Raw genomic sequence first — 25,025 nt, forward strand, 5'->3', positions numbered from 1 at the left:
GAAAAACGGACGTCTAAATTATCTCAACAGAGAAAAGTGGTGAAAAAAGGAATTCTGGATTTTTATTTAACTGTGGTAAACTATATGTAATAAAATTTATGAGTTTAACCATTTTGAGTGCAAAGCTCAGAGACATGGTATGTCGAATTGTGCAACAACCACTTCATCCCTCCCACACATTTTTCATCATTCTGTCCTGAAACTCCGTATCCATTATTAATAAAAGTACCCTTCCCTTCCCTCAGCTTCTCCGAATTGACAGCTGCAGTGTGCAGCATGGGAGAAAATCACATTCCTCAGGTTTTGCTCCAGCCAGAGTTATCAGTAGTCTGAGGAAAAGAGCATCCACATCCCTGTGGAGAACGCAGAGGAAATTTCCCTTTATCCTTGTTTGGAAGGGAACTCTCCACTCCAACAGTGCTCGCCAACCAGAAGCTCCCCAACGCCTGGATCGCCCCGCCCCGCCCCGCCCCGCCCCCTGGTAACCTAGGGAACTGCAGGTGAAGCGTTACTCGGAAGAGACCGGATCCGGAAGTAGGGGGTCTACCAACCCAAAGGAGACCAGGAGCTGTGACGTGTCAAAATAAAGAAATAGGCGTTGGTGTATGGGCTCTGCGTACGCCTTGTCAGCGCTCTGGGCCATCATCTGTCCCGAATCCCGATACCGTTTCCGTTCTCTAAGACTCCGTTTGCCCGTTTTTGTTTTTTCCGTTTACTTTGCCCAGAGTATGACAGTGGCGGGGACTGGAGGAAAAAAAGCCCACAAGGCACCGTGGGTTCAGCATTACCGAGTAGCCCAGGCTACCACCGTGGAAGCCGTTCTCCGTCTTAGGCTTGCTTGCTCTGTGAAAGAGGGCGGGTTAAATGCATCTGGAAAACTTCAGATTTTAGCGCCGAAAGTCTGCGACTCTAAATTCAGATCTAGAGCCTATGTCGTCCGGCCACCAGGGCCGTGCAATTTCTAGTTAGCTTCGTCTTCGGTTCTCCAGACCCGGGTTATAGAGGTGGAAATTGCAGAGACCAGGCCCCTGCACCCGTGGGAAGTCAGACAGTGAACAAATTTCCCAACATGGATATCGTGGGGGCACCGGTGGAATTCAGGGACATTCACATTGTACATCATCCCTCTCACACACGTAGAAGCAGAGGAGACCCGCACAGTGGCCTGGGGGGGGGTAGTTCTAAGCTTGGAGACCACCAAAGGACTCAGTCTATAATTCGGTGGTCCCGTGAACAGCATGTGGGCTATAGGGAATGAGGTTTGAGGCAAAGGTGCTGTTATCTGAGGTGGAATAGTAATGACAAGGTTGGGGCAGAAGCTGCGACAGTGGAGGTCAAATTTGGTAGTGTCAGAAAAATACGTGACCCCCCTTTTGTTGTTGGAGACAGCAGCTGCTTCTTTCCAGAGTGGACGCTGTCATGACGCGCCCAGACCAAAGTTCAGTCTGGTGATGTATTTGAGAGAGGGTGTGTGTGGACGCACTTCACTGCTCCTTGTGTTGTAAAAACGGTCAGCATCTCCCGGAAGAACTATATTCCTAGGTCTTTTCACTTTCTTGTTCCCACTCTGTAGGAAGAGCATCCTTTTCTCCCTTGCTGAACTCACAGAGCCTTCACACAGCTAGGTCATAGTGTGCTAAGCCGGTGCAAACCGCCTTTGCTGTTAACTCTTTCTGGTTTGCGTCCGTGGCTTTCTACAGGGTGCTAGGTCCCATTGAAAGTCAGGTTAGTTATAAACCTTCCTTGGGGGAAAATATGTGCACACCCACAAAGATTTTGATAGGGCTCCAAAACTTTTTTGAATTTACTTACTTTGTGAACTCGCCCTTTCTTAATCTTGGGGTTTTGGTCGTGCAGGGCTACTAATGTTTGCTTTATACTCTAAAATGACGCACTTCGGGGAGGAGTTTGATTGAAGTCTAAAGCTCCAACGGGCGGGAGGGGACAAAGGCTTTTATGGAAAAATTATTTACTCCCTGAAAAATATTCGAACTTTCCCTCGTCCACCGACTCGGTCTGCACCAGAAGTACTTTTCCGTGCATCAGTCCCGAGCTGAGCGCCCGAGAAACGCCAGGTCCGAGCGCCGAAACAGGACCGTGAGAGCCGGAAGCGCGCAGCCGGAAGTCGCCCCAGCCGGAGAGCTGGAAACCCGGAACGCGGATCTCCTCCCCGCCCGGCCTCTCCCGGAAACGGCCCGCTGTGCTGGCCGCGCCCGCACTGGGCATGTGCACGCGGCGCCGCGCATGCTCCGTGGAGGCCCGCTTCGGTTTCCGTCGCGGGGCCCGCGGCGTCTCGGAGCGCAACCGGAACTAGCCGTTGCGGGCCGGCCTTCTCCGCGCTCGGGCCTTCAGGTGATCTCCGAGCCCCTCCGGCCCCCTCCGCCCTCGTCGTCCCCCTCGGTTCGGCCGCCGTCCTCTCGCAGCCGCCGGCATGAGCACCAGGCCGTCCGCGTCGCTGCCCGCGCCGGGCCCGCGACTATTGCTGCTGTCGCTGCTCCTGCTGGGGACGGTCCCGGGCCCGCACCCGGGCAGCGCCTTCTACCTTCCCGGCCTGGCGCCAGTCAACTTCTGCACCGAGGAGAAGAAGACCGACGAGTGCAAGGTGAGGGAGGCCAGGCGGGCCGTCGGCGGAGGGGGCGTAGCTGTGGGTGGGGTCGCGTTCTGGAGCGGCGGCCGGCGGGCAGGGCAAGCTGGGCAGGCGGGCAGTGCGGGCAGGGGCCGTGCCCTCTCGGGGCGGCTTTAGAAGGTGCGCTGAGCGCTCAGGAGACTCAGGCGACTCGTCCCCCTCGTCCCCGCCGGGTCGCAGGCACTGCTCCGGAGTCGAGCCGATCGCCCTTGGACTGGTCTGCACGCAGCTCCCGGGGTGACCTGCCGCCCGCCCCTTAGGGCGCTTCCAGCCTATCGACAACTAATGTAACTTTTCATTGTCTTGCTTCCCATGTCATTGTACTTTCCTGGAATTCCTGGTTACGACGATTTATTCTCTCTAGGACTTTGGTGTCTCACTTGAAGATTAGCAGTCGCTTACTTAACCTGTGGATAGTGACCTATTCTAACTCTCATCAAAACTGCGCTAGTAAAGACGAGTTATCGAGACGCTTAATTCCTGGCCTTTAAATGTTATTTTAAAAAAGTCTCTGTACACATATTTAAGAGGCCCCAAGTGGGTTTCTCCGAGATAATTTTAAATACTTTAAAGAGGCATACGGCAAAAGAAAGAATCCCTCTTGAAAATGTTGACTTCGTAGAACATTGGCCTACAAGTTTTTCGGTTACCAGCTGATAGCGGTTTTTATGTTATTAGGCGTAGAACATCACAATACACCATTATTTCGTTAAGTTACTGAAACTTAACCATTTGCAGGATCGAGGATCTTCTTGAAACCGTTCGTTTTAACAGTTCAAATAATAATTCAGAAAACGTTTACAGTCTGCAAATTGGCTCATTTACTAACTTTTAAAAGCTGGTGTTTATTTTATGACTGTAAACTTTACCGCATTTGTGCGTTAGGGAGGCTGTTAAAGTTTTCACTGCATTTTGCTGTTTCTAGGTTTAAATGTGTCAGCTATGCAGTGTCGTGTTGGCACAATCACATTAGTTTTCAGAAGAAACAAACCCACCTGTGGCTGTGCAAATGCCTATGAATCTGGTTAAGAGTGCTGGCTGTTCTACCAGAGGTCCTGAGTTCAGCTCCCAGCAAACCATCTGTTGTGAGATCCGCTGCCCTCTTCTGACCTGCAGGCATACATGCAGGCACAACACTGTGCACATAATAAATCAATCTTTAAAAAAAAGAAGCCCATGAGTCTGTAAGGTTGCCTCAGGCTAACAGTCCGCAGTATTTAACTGTGGTACTCTGCTTCTGCCTGCTTGTGGAGCGTTCAGACCATACTGAGATCCAGTCTTGTAGGCACACTAGGTTTGTCCCTTAGATATCTCAGTTCCCAGCCTGTGAGTGGATGTGTGTTGTATTCACAGTGCCTGGAGAGGAACATATGTTCCCGGCCCCTCTAGCCACCCCTGAAGAATAGAAGCTATGGAGAGATTGCTGAGGTCTGATGTGGAAGGTGTGTCCACATCCCCAAAGAACACATGAGGGAGCATTTGGGACGAGATGAGTGTGAAGGAATTTATAGGTGCTCTACAAGCCAAATAATTTTTTTTCTCTCTCATGAGGTCTTTAAGTATCTTTGTGAAAAGTTTTTGGGTCCTTTGAGGTTTTTAACTTTGATAGAGTGGAGATAAACTAGGCAAGGCATCATATTCTGAATGTCCGGATCTTCAGCTGCTCTGTGTTGCTGGTCTCCCTCCAGCTTGTTGGTGAGGAGAAACTAAGCTTCTTCCTTTTTCTCTCACTGGGGAGGTATTCTGCATAGTGAAATTTTTATTACCTCAGTCAGGATGGCAACTGCTTGTTTTGAGTACCCCTTCCCTCTCTTCCTGACAGATTCGTTTTGCAGTTGGGAGACTGGAAAGCTAAGGTTTAGGTGCCCACAGAGTCTGGGTCTGGTGGGGGTTCATCTTCTTTCTGGTCTGTATGCAGGTGTCTTCATGAGGAAAGGATGAAAGAGCTTCTTTAGGCCGCTTCAAAGATACTAAACTTTGGTGGGTGTGCCCTGCCCCCCAGACCTGGTCACCCCCTAAAAGGCTTTCCTTCATAGTACCATTACCTGAGGGTCTCTGTTTCAACCCAGGAATTGGGACAGGAGAGCAGAAGGTTCAGACCACCCACCCCACATTTCTTAAGAGGACAGAGGGACTTATTTAAACATCAGAAGTGAGCAGAGAAGCCTTCAATACTGTTTCTGGTATTTCTGCTTTTTCTGCTCTATAGCACAGGGACAAGTCATATTTGCTTCTTATGTGTTTGACTTAGAGGAAGCATCGTCTTTGTACTGGATGTGTTCAGAGTGAAGCAGCTATCGCCCTGTGGAGCACGTGCAGAATGGTCCTCCAGTCTTCGTCCTGCATTCACTTAGGATGGATCTTGAGACTGAGGATGTGGATACTTTGTCAACTTAAAATTGTTGTATAAGCCTTTGTGGCTGGGCACACCTTTAATCCCAGAGGCAGAGACAAACTCATCTCTTAAGTTTAAGGCCAGTCTAGTCTACATAATGAGTTCCAGGACTGCCAGGGCTGTGAAGAGAGACCTTGTCTCAACAACAGTTTTATGTTTAATTTCCTGGCAGAGAAACAGGAATCCACTGAACATAAAATCCTATTTATGTTACTCTAATTTCTGATTTATGATCTTAGCTTTCATGAATACTGAATTGTCCTGGTTTACCCTATTTTAGCATAATACCATTACATGTGTGTACATTTAAATACCTGTGTGATCACGATGTGTGCATTCTTGTTTCTGTTAGAGACGGGAGCTTTTTATTAACTGTATGCTGTCTGTGGCTTGCTTAACCATTTATGCTTGTCAGTCATTTTGATTGGTTTCAGTTTTTTACGTTGTAATTAGTTTTGTTGAAATGTACTTAGCAGGAATTAGTTGTGCCTTGTTTTGTTGGTTTTTTTTTTTTAAGATTTATTTTACCTTTAATTATGTGTGTCTGTGTGCAGATCCCTATGAGTATGGGTGCCTGTGGAGGCAAAGGTGTTCGATCCCCTGGAGCTAGAGTTACAGTTAGTTGTAGCCATCAGATGGGTTGGTACTGGGAATTGAACTCAGGACCCATAGAAGAACAGTGCTGGGTCTTAATGACTGAGCCGTCTGTCTCTCCAGCTCCTATTTGTATATTCTTAAATGTTTAACTTCTTGGTTTTTTTCTGGGTTTTCAAGACAGGGTCTCTCTGTGTAGTCCTGGCTTTCCTGGAACTCAATTTGCTGACGAGTCTGGCTTCGAACTTATAGAGATCCACCTGCCTCTGCCTTCCGAGTGTTGGGATTAAAGGCATGCACCACCACTCCCTGGCTGTAAATTTTATTGTCTGTGTATGAGTGTTTTGTCTTCATATGTGTCTATGCAACGTGCATGCTGTGTACCCAGGAGTCTACATCAAATATCTTTGAACTGAAATTACATGCACTTGTTAGGGCCTTGTGGATGTTGGATAGAACCTGGATCCTCCAGAAGAGCAGCCGGTGGTCTTAAAAGTCATCTTGCCAGCCCCTTCTTAAGTGTGTGTCTCTGTGCCTGACCACCTGAGGGGACAGGACTCAGATCCCACTAGAGCTGGAGTACAGATGGTTGTGAACCACTGACAGAAACATTTTTCATGCATAGCTTTCAGTGCCGTTGAGATGTCTGATTTTCCTTCCTCACTTCTGTGCCTTATTTTGTTAGTTTTAAGACCATAACAACAAAGGCCTGCACTATGGGTTCTGTTCCTGTAGCCTCTCCCCCATGGAGGGATACGTGACTGTATGATCAGAGTGAGTGGATCTGCACAGGGTGAGCTGTGCAGTTTCCACCATTATGAAAGTCTTGACTCAGTCAGCTGCTGTGTCTGGATAGCCATGGACCAGTCTCGTGTGGAGTGAGTGAAGGTGAGTGACAGTTCACCTTCAGGGTTTAACTGTCAATATCTGGCTCCTTAATGTCAGTTCAGACCTAAGGACTAAAGTAGCACAAGCTCTCAAAACATTGGAGAGATCATATTCTTTAGAGTGAGGTTTGCTTTGGTGGGGCTGAGCTTTGGTGGAACACGCACACCTTTAATCCCAGCACTTGGGCAGCAGAGGCAGGCGGATCTCTGTGAGTTCCAGGCCAGCCTGGTCTACATAATGAGCTCCAAGACTAAAGAGGCAGTGTCTCAAAAAAGAAAAAAAAAAGACACTTGCCAATGAGCCTGACAATCAGATTCAATCTCTGGGATCTGGGTCCCACCAAAAGTTTTGTTGGTCGGTCGGTCGGTCGGTCGGTCGGTCTCTCTCTCTCTCTCTCTCTCTCTCTCTCTCACACACACACACACACACACACACACACACACACACACACACCACGCACAAATTTAAAGAAGAAAAATTGAAATTCTTCCCTGTACTGTAAAGAAAAATGGCCAACTCTACCCCCTAGTGGCTAACAACGGCAAAGCTCAAACACAATTCAGCAGCCCTGATAAAATGAAACCTTTCTCAGTCATACATTTAACCTTCCTTCCTTGGAGTTATTTTTAGAAACTTTGTAGATTGTTTCAGTTTAGTTGCCTTCAAACATGGAATGAGTCAGATTTAAGAAGGCAGGCCTGTGTGTTGCTCTGAGTAGAGCAGACTGTCTCTAGCATTTGACTGAAGTAATATGAAGATTTTGAAGTACTGAAACAAAAATCAGTTTATGTGTGTATTTATTGTTTTAAGTGGGTAGCATTTACTGACTGACATTTGGTTTCATACCCTCGTAGTTTTCTCTGGAATAAAAGTGTGGATTCTTACCTTCTGGAAACCTAGGAGTATGTGGGTGGTATTTCAGGATTGGCGTTGGGAAGACTCAGTTAACCACAGTAAATAAACATTTTACCAGTTCTTCCTTCCAAAGCTGTATAGCTAAGCACACGAAACAAAGTCACAAACATGCATGCCACATTACAGCAGAGTAAACCTACTTGTGTACCCTGGGTCCTCCAGGAACTCCCTGACCTGTGCTGCCCGCCTCACACTGGGTTTTTTAAACGGCTTGTTCTCAGTCTTCCTTACACACATCTGCCACCTTGGCTTCTAGTAAGTGCTCTAGTTCCTGTGGCCACTGGATCCTTCCTTCTCTGTTGCTGTTTGGTGAACTGCTGGGTGTGGTGGGGCACTGCTTCCATCCCAGGATCAGCAGACAGAGGCAGGCAGAGCTGAGTTTGAGGCCAGCCTGCTGTACCTACATAGCATGTTCCAGACCAGCCAGGGCTGCACAGTGAGAGCTTAGCTTATGGAAAGAACAATTTCCATAAAGGGCAGGCCTCCTAGATGTCCTCTGCTGGTAATGATGATGACTGCCATCTGTAGCATTTGTGTGTTCAGTCAATCTCCATAACCATTCTGGGATTTTTAGATGGGGAAGAATGGAAACTCAGTACAGTTTAGTGAGTATACACTTAATTCATTCAAGTTCACAGAGGCAGTAAGAGTTCCGTCAAAAAGCAGGTAAGCCTAGGACTGTGACGCCACCGCTCTTGCTTCTCACCACTCTGGGATGCCCTGTGCATTTTCTTTCTGTGCTGCTCTGCCTCCTGGGAACCAAGACTTCCAGAATTGATGTTAGTCCCCCCAAAAAGTTGTGTGTTTATGTAAAGCATTTTGAATTTTTTTTCTTTTTAGGGTATTTTTAGACAGGGTTTTATATAGTTCAGGTTGGCCTTATAATCCTAATGTATGAGGCTGGCCTTGAACTCTTGAGCCTCCTGAGTGCTAGGATTACAAGTGTACACATCACTGGCTCCATGGTCACATTTATATTCCATTCTTTGATACACTCTGAAATTGGAACTTTATTTTTCAGAGATATGAGGAAATAGCCTTGAGTAAATACATCAACTTCCGTGAACAATAAAACACTCCCACCTTTTCTTGTAACACAAGTTCCAACTTAACTTCCTACTAAGATTTTTTTTTATTGCATCTGCATTAACTTCTCTAACATTAGGCAATGGGTTCTTCTGTAGCCTTCCCTATTGTATTTTAGACCTTTTTATGACTGCCTGGCTGTTTGCTTTGATCCTTCTACAAAGCTGGGCCTCCTCTGAGCCCTTTCCCCACTGTAGGTGTTAGGTGGAGCTGATATGGTGGCAGTGGGAGGGAGCAGAATAAAGGCCGCAGCAAAGAGCACTGCAGCTCGACTGTGTCTAAAGGAGTAAAACAGTTCTGACCACAGCTGGGACTGAGACAGAAAATAGGAACATGGACTGGGAAAGATGGATTTAGAAGGGACACCCTGCACTCTAAATTAGATTGAAAAAGATTGCCGTACAATTTTCCCCCAGGGATTAACAGAAGAATTCTTTAAGTACAAGAATAGAATCATTCTTGCCAAACTTAATAGGAAAACTTAAATATTTAGTCCCATTTTCCTTCCTGGATAAGTCTGTTTTGAAGACTTGATGCCAGAAAAGAAAGGGCCCAATTCCCCAGCACAGCTTCCTAAAAGTGAGCTCTTGGGAGTAGGTCTGAAATTGAGATGAACATTGGCTGATATTGCATAGGTCCTGTGAATCAAGGCAGCATCTTCAGTGTGCCCTTGGCATTTGGGGTTTTTGTAGAACAGCAAGATTTTCTCTTTCGAGACAGGGTCCCACTCTGTAGCCCTGGCTGGCTTGGAACTAGCTGCACAGAACAGGCTGGCCTCCTAAACACTGGGATTAGAGGTGTGCACCACCATACTCCACCACAGTGGCTTTTCATACAGTGTACAATAAATACATATGACATTTCCATTCGTTTATATATTTTGAGCATATTCATCTCACCACGCCCATTACCTAAATGCCACTCATAGTGCTTGCTGTTTTAATAATGAGAAAATTAAACCTCAGAGAGACTCAGTAACTCTCCCTAACATATGCAGTTATGTCACCACTGTGTGCGTGCACTGCCTACAGAGGCCAAAAGAGGGATTGGATTCCCCTGGAGCAGTAGTTACTGGTGCGAGCCGCTGAATAGGTGCTAGGAACTGAACCTGGTCCTCTGGAAGAGCAACCATTGCTCTTAACCTCAGCCACCTCTCCAGCCCCCAGAATTTATTTTTTATGTTAAAAATCACAAGCACCTCCCCTTATGAGCATGCAAATTTGCTTTCATTTTCAGTAATTGACATAATTACATTATACCAAATAATTGTTTTGTCAATTAATGTTTGATTTATATTCCTATTTTCTGTACCCACTACTCAGTATTGTGTAAAAGCTTTCCTGGCTACAATCATAAGCAGAAAAGTTTAAGAAACTCACTGAATAGCTGAGATCTGATCAATGACTTTACAGAAGCAATGACCCAGCATGTACAGTCATTGCTGCTTCTACTGCTGCAGGACCTCCTGCAGAAACCCAGGGTTATCCATGTACTAGTAGATCGCTATCCAAGCTCAGGATGTTCAAACTAACAGACAACAAGTATACATGTTTATTCATTTAATTTATAATTGCATGTCAGCTATGGAGCTATGGACCATCTTTTGTATATACCATTTTCTTTTGTTATTGTTCATGTAGTCTTTACATTCAAGGTTATTAATTGTCCAAGATCGCATGTTTATTGAGACTGGACCTAAAATCTTAAGATTTAATTGTTTAATGTGTGGGTATGTGCCATGGGTACCTGCAGAGACCAGCAGAGGCATCAGATCATCTGGAGCTTGCTCTGCAAGCAGGTGTGTGCCACCCCGAGTGGTTCTAGGAACTGCACTTAGCTCCCCTGGAAGAAGAGCATGTGCTCCTGAGTCGTGTCTCCGGCCTCTATCTTTTCCCCACAACCGTCTGGTGCTGTGCTCTCACCAGACTGATCTCATACTTCTTACTTATGTGCAGTGGTAAAATGAGCTTTGTCTTTAGGTGGAAGATTTGTGAGGAATACTGTTTTTAGAAGTTTTTATGGAAAACTCTTGATAATTACAGACTTTCGTATCACAAAGCAGAGCCAACACATACTGCATAGAGGCATTATTAACATCTTTCCTATGTGTACAATTTGAGGCTACTTTGCTAGATAAGGAAAAGTTGCCAGAGAAGGTCAATTTAATGGAGGGTTTGGTATTAGATAAAATGCCAAGTGCACGGTTAGCAAAAACTAGTAAGATACACATAATTTTTGAGAGTGGGACAAGAACCAGTGTGAACCGTAGTGAGCACCAGAGTCAGATGTGTTGAGGTGGAAACAATTGGTTTAAATGACACTGTTATAGAAACAGAGACTTTCCTGGCGGGTAGAGTTAGTGAAAGACTTACTCTGAGCCAGGGGTATGGCGCTTGTCAGTGATCTCAGTACTTAGGAGGTAGAGGAGGAGGATCGTGAGTTCAGAATCAGCTTTAGCTCCATAGCTGATGTGGGATTCCCCTCTGTATGCTGTGAATACCATTGGTTAATAAAGAAGCTGTTTTGGACTGTGATAGGGCAGAACAGAGCTAGGTGGGGAAAACGAAACTGAATGCTGGGAGAAAGAAGTCAGAGTCAGGAGAAGCCATGTAGCCCCACCAGAGACAGACACCTAACCTTGCCGGTAAGCCACAACCATGTAACGATACACAGATTAATAGAAATGGGTTAAATTAAGATATAATAGCCAAAAGGAAACTAGAGCTAATGGCCAAGCAGTGATTTAATTAATACAGCTTCTGTGGTTGTTTCGGGGCTGAGCAGCCTGGAACAAGCAAGCAGCCCTCCTACAACACATAACGAAACCCTAACTCAGAAAAAAAAATGTGTACAGTTTTAGAAGAAGGAACTAGGCCGGATGGTGATGGCACACACCTTTAATCCCAGCACTTGGGAGGCAGAGGCAGGCAGGCGGGCGGACCTCTATGAGTTCAAAGTCAGCCTGATCTACAGAGCTAGTTCCAGGACAGCTAGGACTGCTACACAGAAACCTTGTCTCGAAAAACAAAACTAGTAAACCTGATTTCTAAGGCTGTTTTAGATTGGAATTTAGACAGGTATGGGCTTAAGGAAGTGGGTAGCTGTAGAATGGTGGGTACAAGGAGAATACAGGAAATGTTTTAACTTAATGGTAATAATAGATCTGTAATAAAAATGCCAATAAAATTGGTAGTGTTGGAGCTGTAGTAAATGTAACGTTAACAGAACGACAATTTCAGAATGGGAGGCCTGGCGTTATCCCAAGCATTTGGGAGGCTCATGGGACCCTGTTCCAACAACAAGTTATATGAGAGAACAAGGTTGAGTCCATTAAGTTTATTTGGACTAAATAAAGTAAATTAATTTGGCCTTGAACAAATTTAGAAAGAATATTTGAAAAGAAGCAATGTATACTTGAGGATGAGCATTTAGCTTTGGGTAGAACACACAGGAGAAACGAGTCTCTTTGAAGAATTCTACACAGGGACAGAAAGAGGTTGCTGAAAAGGACCTTTGGCATTTTATAATACTAGGAACCGTGAAGTATGCTATAGTTCTGCTTGATGACACATCTATTAAAAGTGCTGTATGAGGGCTGGAGAGATGGCTCAGAGGTTAAGAGCACTCACTGCCTGCTCTTCCAAAGGTCCTGAGTTCTATTCCCAGCAACCGCATGGTGGCTCACAACCATCTGTAAAGAGATCTGGTTCCCACTTCTGGCCTGCAGGCATACATGCAGACAGAATACTGAGAATACTATATATATAATAAATAAATAAATCTTTAAAAAAAAAAAGTGGTGTATGAGTGTAGCAGAGCCTAGGAAAACCAGCTGGCGTGGTGAAGATGGGTAACTGAAAAGATTGCAACCTTCGGTTTTCGGGGTTCTCGTCTAAAGTTGAGGCTTCCAGGGAAACAGGGAGTCCAGCCCAGCTCACTGCCTGTTCTCAGAAGGCTGGCTCTCAAGTGACAGATTGTTTTTATGCTTTTAGGTGGTTGAGGAGGAAAGAAGAAAATTATTTAGTAATGATTGAGAATCCCGTGAACATCTGATTTTTTTAAAGAGCATTCAGCTTACTGGACCTCAGGCATGTCCTCAGTTCCCAGTTGTCTGGGCTGCTTTTACACCACGGGGATAAAGCCAGTGGGTGCTACAGGCCCTAAATGGCTTTCTCTGTCTCTTTATAGGAAAAGTTTGCAGCCCTGGGATGGACTAATAAAATGAGGGTTGTTTTTTCTGGAACAGAAAGGCTCTAGTGACTGGAGTGAAAATGTTAAGTATACAAAGAGATTATTTATATAAATGGCACCAAGCAGCTTGATATTCTATTACTTCTGTCCAATTTAGAAGCCATTGGCCTCCTATTACCATTTAACTTTAGCTATCATTAAATACAAGTTAAGAATTCAGTTTGTTCAGCTCCAATAACTGACCACATTCTAAGTGGTTGGTATAACCTAAGTGCCCAGTAGCTTCCATGGCCTAGAGGGTGTCGCATCCAACAGTGCAGATGAAGAACGTTCTGTCGTGGAAGTTCTGTTGGACGCTGCTGCACAGTAGGAAGCCCTCAGCTTTTACCTTGGGCATGCCATTGCTGAGGCTTCTCAAAAACTGCTAGGAAACGGGATTATCGTTCTCATTCTTCAAACGAGAAAACATAGACACGAGAAAGGAACCTGCCTATCCATCCAGGTGGGGGTCAGAGTGAGGATTTAAGCCTTGGCAGTCTAGCTTCCCAAGACAAGATTGGGAAAGGATATGCCTAATGATGGTAGTTGACTTGCGTTATGTGATAGATCGCATTGTAGGTCTGCCGGTTTTGAAACTGAAAACTTAGAAAGTCTTAGAGAAAGAAATCTGGAGGTGAGCCTGAATTAGATTTAGAGACCTTCCTTTCTTTACTAGATGTTAGAGTATTTGAATTCAGGTGTTTTTTATAGCAGTGTTAGTAAAGAGTCTTTTAACCAAGTAAGCCATCAGCTGGAAGTTTTGCCTTCACAGTGGTTGCGTGTTTGTCTTTAATTACTCAAACATTCTGTGATTCAGAACTGTCACGTCCCGCCATCTTGTTTGATGATGACCATTGGCATATTTTTATGCAGAGAGACTTACATTGGGCCCGCCAGTGTGACTTTTGAGTTGCTATTTTCTTAAGTGGAAGTATAGAGTTTGCCTGTGAAACTTGTTTACAAAGGTTAATATTGCCTTTAGGAGTTTAGCTGATGAACACAGTAATTTTATTAGACTCTCTACCTGTTTGTAGTATCAGTCTTTTTTGTCTGTATCTTATCATTCTGTTAGGCACTGTTTAAAATACGTTAAATATGACCCTCCAAGATGAATATCACCACCATTTTGCCGATAAGGAAACTGAAGCATCCATGAGGAAACTGACTTGTTAATTTGTCCCAGATTACACAGTTCATAAGTGATTGGATAAGGTTTGTAACCCAGGCAGTCTGACCCACAATCTGTACTTTGATCTGCTCTGTTTTACTCTTCCCCTAATGACAGGGGGAGGCATGTAGAATTCAGGGACAGTCCTCAGAAGTTGATCCGGATAGTGAGCAAGCAGTTTTCCCTGCTGAGCTGTCTTGTTGGCCCTATTGGCCTGTTAAATTGCACATTGTGTTATCTTGTTTTGCTTTTTGGTAAGTGGGGGGTAGTAGCAAGTATTGAGTACTGGTGAAATCGTAACGGCAGTGTGGCTTTATGCCATTCTTGGCATCCTCTTGATCTCATCCACAGGTAGCCACAGCAGTCTTGACTCAATGAAGATATTTGTCTCAATATTTGGTTAGCCCCAAAAGTGTTTCAGGACTCAGATGGCTTACTGGGAAGCTACATCTATATCTAGGAGCAATTTTGAAAGCTTTAGTGGAAAGATGTTTCCTAAGAGGTTGAGTTTGCCTTTCTCCCTCTCATTTGTGTTGAACTTGATCTGGTTACTAATTGTAGCGCGTCATTCTCCACTGATCGCAACGGTCCTGCTACGTTAGACCATGTGGTCGTCTCTTGACTGCTTAAGAGTGCACATAATGGGTAGGATTCTATTTACAGTGTGGTTAGTTGAGAAAATCCAACCACTGTGGCAGCATTCTTGGTTGTGGTGTGTTTTAAGGGAGAAATTGCTGCTTTGTTTTGTTTTGTTTTGTTTGAAACAAGGTTTCTCTGTAGCCCTGACTGACCTAGAATTAACTTTGTAGACCAGTCTGGCCTCGAATTTAGAAATCTACCTGCTCTGCCCCCCGAATTCTAGGGTTAAAGGTGTGTGCTTAGCAAAAGTTTTCTTATGTTTGTTTATTTGTTTGTTTGGTTGTTGAGACTGGCTCTGGTTGTTGTGGAACAGAAATTACTTTGTAAAAGATATATTTTGTTTTAATTTAGGATCTGTGTGTGTGTGTGTGTGTGTGTGTGTGTGTGTGTGTGTGCGCGCGCGCGTGCTCCAAGACGCTGGGAGAGGGCGCCTCATCCTTTGAGCTGACATGTGGCTGTGAGCTGAACTGGCGGATGCTGGGGACTGAACTCTGGTCCTCAGCAAGAGCACTGCACCCTCTTAACCGTCTCTCCTTCCCTAGAAATAGAAACTACTTCTATGCTGTAGAATGAAGCTGCTGAATTTAGAAATCAGACTTTTAAAACAATGAGAAAAATGCTTTTTAAATACCTTATTTAATATTATAGATAATTTAGAGCTTAAAAAGCATTAGAAATACTGGAGACACATCAGTATAAGTTACATAGGTATGTTTTAAATGCATATAATTCATTAATTGAATATTTATAAGAGAATGATTTAATATTTAATATTTATGAGAGCATGACCTGTGCTGTCTTCAGGGTTAATGTTCTAATCCTATGCTTCCTCATTTCAGGCTGAGATAGAGCTGTTTGTTAATCGACTCGACTCCGTGGAATCTGTTCTTCCTTATGAATATACAGCGTAAGTTTCCTGCCTGGTTTTTGTGTAAACTTTTATGTGACGCATCATAAATTCTGTGTTTAGAACTTTTAATTTCCCCACAGAAATAAATTATACTCATTTCCTAAATGCTGAGGGCCTAAAGATTTGGGTAGAGGTGGTGGAGACAGGGTCTCACTCGTTCTGGCTTCGAACTCTTGGCAAATCTCCCGTCTCAGCCTCTCAGTGTTGGGATTGCAAGAAGACACCACACCCAGCTCAAAGCACTTTGAGGTAACACGTGTTGTTCTGGAGCTGGCGAGATGACTCCGTAGCTCAGAGCACATGTGCTCCTCCAGAGGACACGGGTTCAGTTCCAGCACTCAGGCGGTGGCTCCTGTTGCAGAGGGTCCCATACCTCTTGGGGCCTCCATGGGGACCTGTGCACACAGACTGTTCTTTTTATGTCGCTTTGTAGCATAACGGATGTATCAACTAAGCACTGATTTTCATTTTTTCCTTTTTTACCTGATTATAAAAAAATTAATTTTGTTCCTTTTTAAATTTTTATTTATGTGTATGGGTGATTTGACTACCTGAATGTCTGTGCACCACACGCGTGCCTGGTTTGGGGGCAGAAGAGTGCATCAGATCCTCTGGAAGTGGTGTCAGAGATGGAGATAAGTCACCATGTGGATGCTGGGCTGGAACCCATGTTCTGAGGAAGAACCAAGCCCCCTGTACAGCCTTAGCTATCCTGAAACTCACTCTGTAGACAAAAGCCTGGCCTTGAATTAACAGAGATCCGCCAACCTCTGTTCCCCGAGTGCTGGAACTGAACATGTGTGCCACAACATCTGGCTGCCTAGATATTCTGCTTCACATTGTCCTCAGAAAGAACCACTATTTTGTCTCTGAGACATCTTTTCCTTGGGATTTTTTAAATGTATATCGCCATACTTGTGTAGTTTTATTTTAAGCAAGAGTGAGTTTGTATTTGATTTGCGCCTTTCTCAGCAGGGTTCTCTTTCGTGTCAGTCAGTGTGCAGTCACTTCAGTCTTTTTTGTAACTTGTAAGAATTATGTATAGTCTAGTTGTTTACTAGTTACTTATTTATTGGCATTTAATTTCCAGATTTTTTAAAGTTATTGTTTCTTATTATCTAATGTATGGGTGTATTTGTGAGGTCAGGGCTCTTCATCCACCACTGCATGGCTTAGCTAATTATAATGAGGTGGTCTGCCTTGTGCATGATACTTTACCCAGTGAGCCATTTTCTGGCTTTCCAAGTTGTATTATAAAATGTGCTGCATAAAAATCCCTGTAGTCATTGAACTACTGTATTCCATATTGGCTGTTACATAGTTCCTAGATTCCAATGGACTTCAAATTCCTCTGTTGCTCAGGCTGGAGAGATGGCTCCATGGTTAAGTACACTGGCTGCTCTCCCAGAGGACCTGGGTTCAATTCCCAGTACCCACTTGGCCGCTCACAACCTGCCTGTAACTCCAGTTCCAGGGGATCCAACATCCTTACACAGACAAGACAGCCAAAACACCTGTACTTATAAAATAAAATCATAAATTTTTTTTTCATGGCTCAAAGAGTTCTAAAACACAATTTTTGCCATACAGAAAAGTATTTACCCCGCAATCTAAGCGTATGTAAGAAAGGAGTGCAGAAGCCGAATTGATGGTGACAGCCTACTTCACAGAGCATTTGATGCCCTTGTCTAGTGTTGGCATGTCTACTTCAGTCTGTGTTCCTGGTGGGAGCACTGAGTGGGTCTGATCCCTGAAACACATCTTCCTCTTAGCGGCCGACTGTCCTGTCTCCGTCGTACGCCAGTGTCACAGAGGATACGGATGCCCTGCAGTTTCTGTGGGCTGTCCCATGGAAGCAGAGCATCACTAAGCTAAGAGAGGCTGAGGTGACTGGGTGCTGATTTCACCAGTCTGAGGTCTCATAGTGAAGAGATGGGTGGCCGTGGCCACCATATCTGGGTGAGGTAGTATAAATTGGTACATCTTCTGAAAATGTCATCCTATGGAAAGATTTGTATTAAGAAGTTACAACAAGCTGGGTGGTGGTGCTGCACACCTTTAGTCCCAGGAATTGGGAGGCAGAGGCAGGTAGGTGGTTCTCTGTAAGTTGAAGGCCAGCCTGGTCTGTACAAAGAGTTCTAGAACAGCCAGAGCTACAGAGAGAAACCTGTCTCAAAAAAATTACAACAAAAGATTAATCCTGAAAAAAAATGCCTGAAAAATAAGGCTTATATTATAAATAATTTTATAATTAAACTTCAAGAATAAGCCACAATGCTTAATTTTTTTTCAAATCCTTAGTTGTATATAATATAGAGAGTTTCTGGATCTGGTGGGACCTGTGGTATTTGGGGTACTCCTCGCTGAAGAAACTGATAAAATGCAGGGTCATTCAAGACTGTGCAGAGGTGCTCATCTCATGGCTGTTGTGTTCTTTGCTCAGGTTTGATTTTTGCCAAGCATCGGAAGGAAAACGCCCATCTGAAAATCTGGGTCAAGTATTATTTGGAGAAAGAATTGAACCTTCACCATATAAGGTTTGTATTCAGTGTTAAATAAAAATTATTTAGTAATAGTTTGGGGGGTTCTTTTTATTATGAGAACTGTCTCAAATAACTTGAACCTTACTGGTAAAGAGCTGTGTTCCCCCCCTCTTCTTTTTAAGCTTATTTTGTGTGTGTGTGTGTGTGTGTGTGTGTGTGTGTGTGTGTGTGTGTGTTTTGTCTGCATGTATGTCTGCACCATTTATGTGCCTGTTTCCCAAAGGGGTCCCTTGGAACTGAAGTTACAGGTGGCTGTGAGCCGCTTTGTTGGTGCTGGCAGGTAAAACTGGTCCTCTGGAAGAGCAGCCAGTACCTTTAGCACTGAGCCATCTCTCCAGCCCCTAGTAGTAATTTCTTAAAGCCATGGTTTAGAAAGACTTGTCTTCTCTTCGTAGTGTGTTGTTGGTAGGTCTTTATGACTGAGCGTTTACACAGCTCGTATTGTGACACAGTCTGGAGACTTCTGTCCCCCTCGCAGCATACCATCCCTTTTCTAGCCATGTGAAGGTTGTCTCTGTCACTTTCTGTCTGTTCCCTTCTGTTTGAACAGTGTCTATAGAGTTCCTCTATTTCCAAGTGTGACATGCCTGGGCTTCTCTACTGGTATTTTGAGGAGATTTTTTTAAAAATGTGGTTTTTGGTCTTTGTTTGTTTAGCTTGTCTTTCTCTTTGAATCACTAGAAGTGTTTTTGAGGATTGGGATACAGCTGACTTGGTACAGTGCTTTACCATGGACAGTAGCCCGGGATCTCCCCTCAGCACCACCAAGCCAAGCATGGTAGCACAGCCTGTCATCCCAACAGGAAGATCAAGTGTCCTCAGAGGCAGACTTGTCTCAAAGATGAAAAGAGTAGCCGGGCAGTGGTGGCACACACCTTTACTCTTAGCATGCGGGAGGCAGAGGCACATGCATCTCTGTGAGTTCCAGAACAGCCTGATTTGCAGAACGAGTTTGAAGATAGCCAAGGCTACACAGAGAAACCCTGTCTCAAAAACTGAAAGAAAAAAAGGAAAGAGAGAGAGGAAAGAGAAAGAGGTAGGAAAGAAGAATCAGTCAGTGTCTGTGACACGAGTGCTGCAGGGATCTCACCCTGCAGGGACACCAGTCAGCTGGGAAAGCCAGGAAAAGACCATGTCTGCCTCTAGGCGGACCTCACTCTTGACATTTCTAAATGTGTGGAAGACTCTGGGTTCCTCCCTGCTGAGGTCAAAGGAGAACAGAAGGAGCTTAATGGAGAGAGTTGTGCACCTAACAGAAACTTTAGGATCAGGATCTGTGGTAAGCAGGACAGGGTGGCATGTGTTCCTGTAGGATGCTAAGGGCGGTTCCAGGTCATCCTAGGAACATAGCAAGGTCCTGTCCACAAGCCAAAACGGGTTAAATTCTTCAGTCCCAAGTTTAAAGATCACTGAAGACTCAGGCATATGAAAACATGGTGTTGGGAGGTGAGATGTTTCTTTCCAAACCAGACATCAATGTATTGAGATCTTTAGTTTTTTGAGTCAGGGTTTCTCTGTCTGGCCATGGCTGTCCTGGAATTTACTCTTTAGACCAGGCTGGCCTCTGGCTCAGAGGTTCACTTACTTCTGCCTCCTGAGTGCTGGGATTAAAGACATAACTATCACTGCTCAGCTAAGCAATATAACAAATATATATATTCGTTTCATTTTGATTTTCTGTACTCTATTTTCAGATGTTTTTATCCTATTTAAATCTGCAGTAAAAGCAGAAGTGATAACCAGTAACAGAGGAGACTCCACATCTATCATCTACTCTGCCACTTTTTTCCTGTGACATCTGTTAGGTCATAAGACACTATAACGATCATAAAACCTCATTCACATCTGAACACTCATTCATTCATTTACTGGGTAAAGCATTTGTGATTTAACTTCTTTTTGTGTACCCCGGGAATATAACAGTGGACAGGACTAAATAAATGTCTGGCCTTTGTGGATCTTCTGTATTGATGACGAGGAGACTGGAGACAGCTAAAGTGTTTAGTGTGCCAGTTATTTGGAAAGAACTCCTGAAAATAAAACAGAATGTGGACAGAGAATTTGCAATTTTAAATAGGCTTACTGAGAAGTGACATTAAAAAATGTAAATTTAAAAGGTCTCACTGAGAAGGTGACATTTAAGTAAAAGACCTTAAAAAATAAGTAAGGAACTAAGCCACACGAATGCCTAGGGAAAGTATTTTAGAAGCAGATAGCAAATGCCAGTCCCCAGGTGTGAACTTGCCTGGAGTGTTCAAGGTACACAAACAAGTACAACTTGAGCAAGTGAGTGATACAGAGACTAGTGAGCGATGAGGGCAAAAGGGTATTGGGATTGTATTGTACGAGGAAGTGTTGTGTTGTATAAATTCAGTGGTAGAGAACTTGCTAGTGTGCCTGAACCCTCGGATTCAGTCCTTAGCACCATCAGAAACAATGACGAAAACGTTGGGCCCTTCACATCTGAGCAGACTTGGGTCTTCCCAGTCGCTCACTGTAGGGGCATGTTGAGAACAGACTCTGAGTGTAAGAAGAAAAGCTGGGAGAGCCAGTTAGGTTTTATAACCATCCAGACAGGATTTAAGACCTTAGGCATGGCTAGAAGGGAGGAGATTGTGTAGCTGGACTCTTAGAATCAGCCTGTTTTTTTGAAAGTGGAGCTAAGAGATTTTGGGATTAAGATCAGGGATTAAGAGCACTCTTCTGGAAGGCGGGGGTGGGGGGGTGGAGGGGTCGGGGGGTGTTCCCATCCAGTGCCTACAAAGCAGTTCAGGGGTTCAGCGATCTGACACCCTCTGCTGGCCGCTGTGGGCACTGTAGGCAGGTAGTGCACTACATGCAGGCAAAGCATAGGCACAAAAATAAAAGCACAAAGAAAGTGGAGCCAAGAGAATCTGTTAAGGAATAGGTAAAGATGTGCATTTATGATGACGGAGAGTGGCTGGGTGAGGAACCTCCTGCCCACCACAGCCATGCACACGGCAGTGCCCTCTGCATGGACGTGCACCACACAGCACTGAATTTAAGTAAAAATGGGACAAAATTGGGCTTGTGTATCATAAAAGGGATTGATTTACTTGAAAGCTAATAACATGCTTAAATTCTTATCAAAACTTTAGTACTGGGGGCTGGAAAGATAGCTCAGCAATTAAAAGCACTGGCTGTGCTTCCAGAGGACACTGGTTTGATTCCCAGCACCCACATGGAAGCTCACAGCCATCTGTCACTCCAGTCCCGGGGGACTCCACACCCTCATCCTCCATGACCACTGCATGCATGTGGTACACAGACATACACACAAAAATAAAGAGTGCCGTTAAATCCACAACAACTATGGTTTAAAATATAGAATTTCTAACTAAACATAAGGAGAGAAACATTCTTTTTATAGCTCAGCTGTCTTGGATCACATCCTGACTGGCATTTCTTAGTTTGTGTCTTTTATGCATTGCTTTTTCTAATTTCTAAAATGTGAATAAGAAGGCCAAACTTATTCATTGTTGGGTGGAACACGTGAACCTTGATAAATATGATATGAATACGTGTAGAACATAGGGAGCTATTGGTATATAGTCACATGTCACTGGGCTGAGGAGACGATTCAGCTGACAAAGTGCTTGTGAATCAGCATAAGGACCTGAATTTAGGACCCAGCACCCACTTAAAAGCTGGGTGTATTAGTGCACGCACCTGTAACCTCCACTGGGGAGCTGCAAGCCAGTGAGCTACAGTTCAGCGACAGACCCTGAAGTGGAGCATGGTGTAAGGATGACTGGCATTGGCCTGTGACAGGCCTCCATGTGCTCCACCGCACATGTGTACATGCATGCACGCATGCACACCTCCTTTGGTCTTTTCTTTTTCCTTTACAGTTGAACACAGAAGTTGGGTCAGCTAACTCCAGTTGCCAGCCATTAGGTTGAGGCATAGCTGGTAGCAGAGATAGTGCATGTCTCTCTTTATTTGTGTTGACGGCTGTGCCTCTGATTCTGCCGTGTGCATGCTTTCACTCACTAATTGAGCCTTCAGCTTCAGGACCGTGGCACTAGTACTATGTGTCAGTGATGTGAACATTAAACTGTCGGCTGGCAGGTGGCAGCAGTGGGCGGCACTAGTGGATAACACTGCTGTAGCATGCTAACACGTACTACATGCAGAAGTACATGCTAGCCAGGTGTGGTGGTCCATACCTACCAAGAGCCCAGCGTTTAGTAGGCTTTGGTAACTAGAAAGAGCTTGAGCATGCGGTCAGACTGTCACATAGTAAGATCTTGTTTCCAAAATGGCAAGTCAGGTGGGCTATTTAGAAATAAAGCGTAACTTTTTCATTACAAATTATTATGTAGTTGCTGTGTCACAGTCCTCTGAATACAGACGTGTTTACATAGGGCGTTCTGTTTGGTTCTAGCTCTGGAGGTTGAGCGAGCCTCACGCTCACTGCTCGTCTCGTGCTCTGCTGGTGCCTTCTACCCCACTCTCCAGCCCAGAAAAGTGTTTTTAAAATTAGCACTTAAATAGTTGGCAGTAAGTCATCGTGAACCTGTCATTAATGTTCTCTGAATGTTGTTTGTTTACATATATATAAAGTAAATTCTGGGCTCAAAATTGGAGGAACCTCTAGTTTTTAAATTTGATTTTAAAAAAATTACTGATCTTTATTTTACCTTTTTTATAAATAGAGTCCTAAAAAATGAGCTGTCTAAACTTGAGTAAAGGTCATGTCTGCTTTGATTTTAGATATTCAAATATGACATTGTGGTCACTGCTGAGTCTCCTGTGAAACACTTGATTGACACCTCCCCTTGGACACTAGCACAGAAGCTGTCAACTCCAGAAGTTCAGAACAGGCGCTAGGGAAACTGCCTTACCTTCCTTTCTTCTAGATCTTATTAACATGGGGACGATGAGTAAATTAAAGTCATCAGAAGAGGAAAGAAGAACTTGTGATAAGAAAAGTTACAGACTTAACTATGAGAATCAGATCAAAGTTTCAGTGTAATTGAGTGAGCTGTGGTGGATGTTAGATGTTTATCACCAACATTGATGACTTAAGAAATTATCTGTTATCTTAGGAAGAACCTGTATCTTTTTGGATAATTTTTGTTAATGCTTTCTTTTCATGCAGTTCACATTTAATAAGGTAGAAACCTGTAAGCTCGTTTGCACGAAAACGTACAATACGGAGAAGGCTGAAGACAAACAGAAGCTGGATTTCCTGAAAAAGAGCATGCTGCTGAACTACCAGCACCACTGGTGAGACGGGGACGTTCCTATTTCAGTGTCTAGAGAAAGTCAATTGGAGGTTACAGAAAATACAGCAAATTAACTGACTTGTTTCCATGCCAGAGCTGTACTAGAGCGTAGTTCAAAGTACTGTTCCCCGTGCTTAGATGACGATCGTGTAGGTGCTGTGCTGCCTTTACTCAGCAGGGCCCGCTGCACTGCCTCCTGTGGTCGTGTGTGATGAGATGGAGTACGTCTGTGCTGTGGGGAACAGAGGAGGAGCAAACCCACCTTCTTACAGATTACAGCTACTTCATGCTTTTTAACCATGCCGCATTTACAACTTTACCAGTTTGTGTTGAAATCGAAAGCATTTTGTTTTGTTCTTAAGTAGTATACACTTACTATCTAGTATTCAAATGTAAAAGACATTGACGGCTCTCCAGATCCACCCTTTTCCAGGATCATTTTGCTTACACACGCCTGTGTTCTATGTAGATTCACGGTGTATAGAAGTTTTTCCTTTAGAGAAACTAACTTGCTACTGGTTACTAGCATTCTCTTTTTTTCACTCCTTGAACTTGGTGTTGGTATCTCAAACTGGAAAGTTTATAGACTCCCAGGAAGATGAGGGACTTGAGCCCCAGTTCAGCCTCTCACCTCTCGTCTGCTCAGTTCCTCTGTGCCAAGCTTAGAGAGCAAAGGATGCCTAGGTAGGGCGGTCCTGGAGCCTGCATCCATTCACGTATGAACTTGTTGGTCAGGCTGGTTCTGATAGCACTGGGCCTTGCGCCCTGTTGAGATAAGTGTCATTAGATACCCAGGCCCTGGGAGAAGAAGGAAGGACATAGTGCTGACAGGCGCAGGCCTGGCGCACCACCCACTGGCTCTGAGAGGCCCTGAAACCAAGAACTTTACTACCTGAGCTGCTGTGTAGATGCATTGCGAGACCAGTGTGAGCTGGGGGCCATTTCTCTTGGTTGTTTTCTTTCCTACAAATTATTCTTTATACTTAAAAGAGTATATAGAGTTGTGTTTCTCTAGCCCTTTTCACCACCATCTGTTCTAGCAGTGGCTCATTTATTGACTGAAGCACAGACCTCAGGCCTGTGGTTGTTTTAGGTCTCTCTCGTACCATTCTGTTCTGAGAGTTCTGTTGAGACTCTAGTCCTGGAGATGATGGGAGCCACGACTAGGGTGTGTGGTTTGGTGGCAGAATGTGGTAGGTAGGCCTTTATATGCTTCTATCCCAGTACTATAGATAGAGATAACAGGAGATTTTATTCCTCAGCAGCATCCATACAGGAAGGTACCGAGAAATCTTTAGCTAATCTTTGCCATCACTCTAGGTCCTCTCCTAATGCCAGGATATGTCAAGAGAGGCTATTTAAAGTAGTTTACAAAGTTACAAGGCATTCACCAGTAAAATTTACCAAGCAGTTTATAAAGGCAGCTGCCAGGAAATGACTGCTAAAACTCAACTGGAAAGGTACTGGTAAAAGTAGTTTTTGCTGTTAAACTGGGAAAGTTTATGATATCAAGTCCACATCATGAACAAGAATTTGGAGACTAGTAATTCTAGGCCTTAGTCCTTAAGCCCCAGGTCACTGGTTTTGGAAACATTGTTTCTGGGTGGTGGGATTACTGAAATTGAGTTGAATATGTTTCTATTTCAGAAGGTTTAGACTATGTAACTTGATTTCAAGCATAATTGGCATATGCAAAATGTGTCCCTCAGAATTTGAAAGACCTTCAGGAGTACTGAACTCTTATGAAGTCTTACTGTGAATGTCGTCATTCCATTGTAC

The 25,025-nt window shown here is 44.3% G+C and overlaps 1 protein-coding gene across 1 annotated transcript in view; it reads left to right on the forward strand.

Moving 5' to 3' along the window:
* The first annotated feature begins 2,267 nt into the window (after nt 1–2,267).
* Nucleotides 2,268–25,025, forward strand: part of Tm9sf2 (transmembrane 9 superfamily member 2) — a 48,184-nt gene continuing 25,426 nt past the window's right edge. The window contains exons 1-4 of the mRNA XM_048421728.3: nt 2,268–2,602; nt 15,381–15,448; nt 17,895–17,988; nt 23,120–23,247. Coding sequence (XP_048277685.1) covers nt 2,432–2,602; nt 15,381–15,448; nt 17,895–17,988; nt 23,120–23,247 — 461 coding nt within the window. The 5' untranslated portion in view covers nt 2,268–2,431. The remainder of the gene's footprint in view (nt 2,603–15,380; nt 15,449–17,894; nt 17,989–23,119; nt 23,248–25,025) is intronic.

This window comes from Myodes glareolus, chromosome 12 (assembly GCF_982192425.1).
Source record: "Myodes glareolus chromosome 12, mMyoGla1.1, whole genome shotgun sequence".
Lineage (NCBI taxonomy): Eukaryota > Metazoa > Chordata > Mammalia > Rodentia > Cricetidae > Myodes > Myodes glareolus.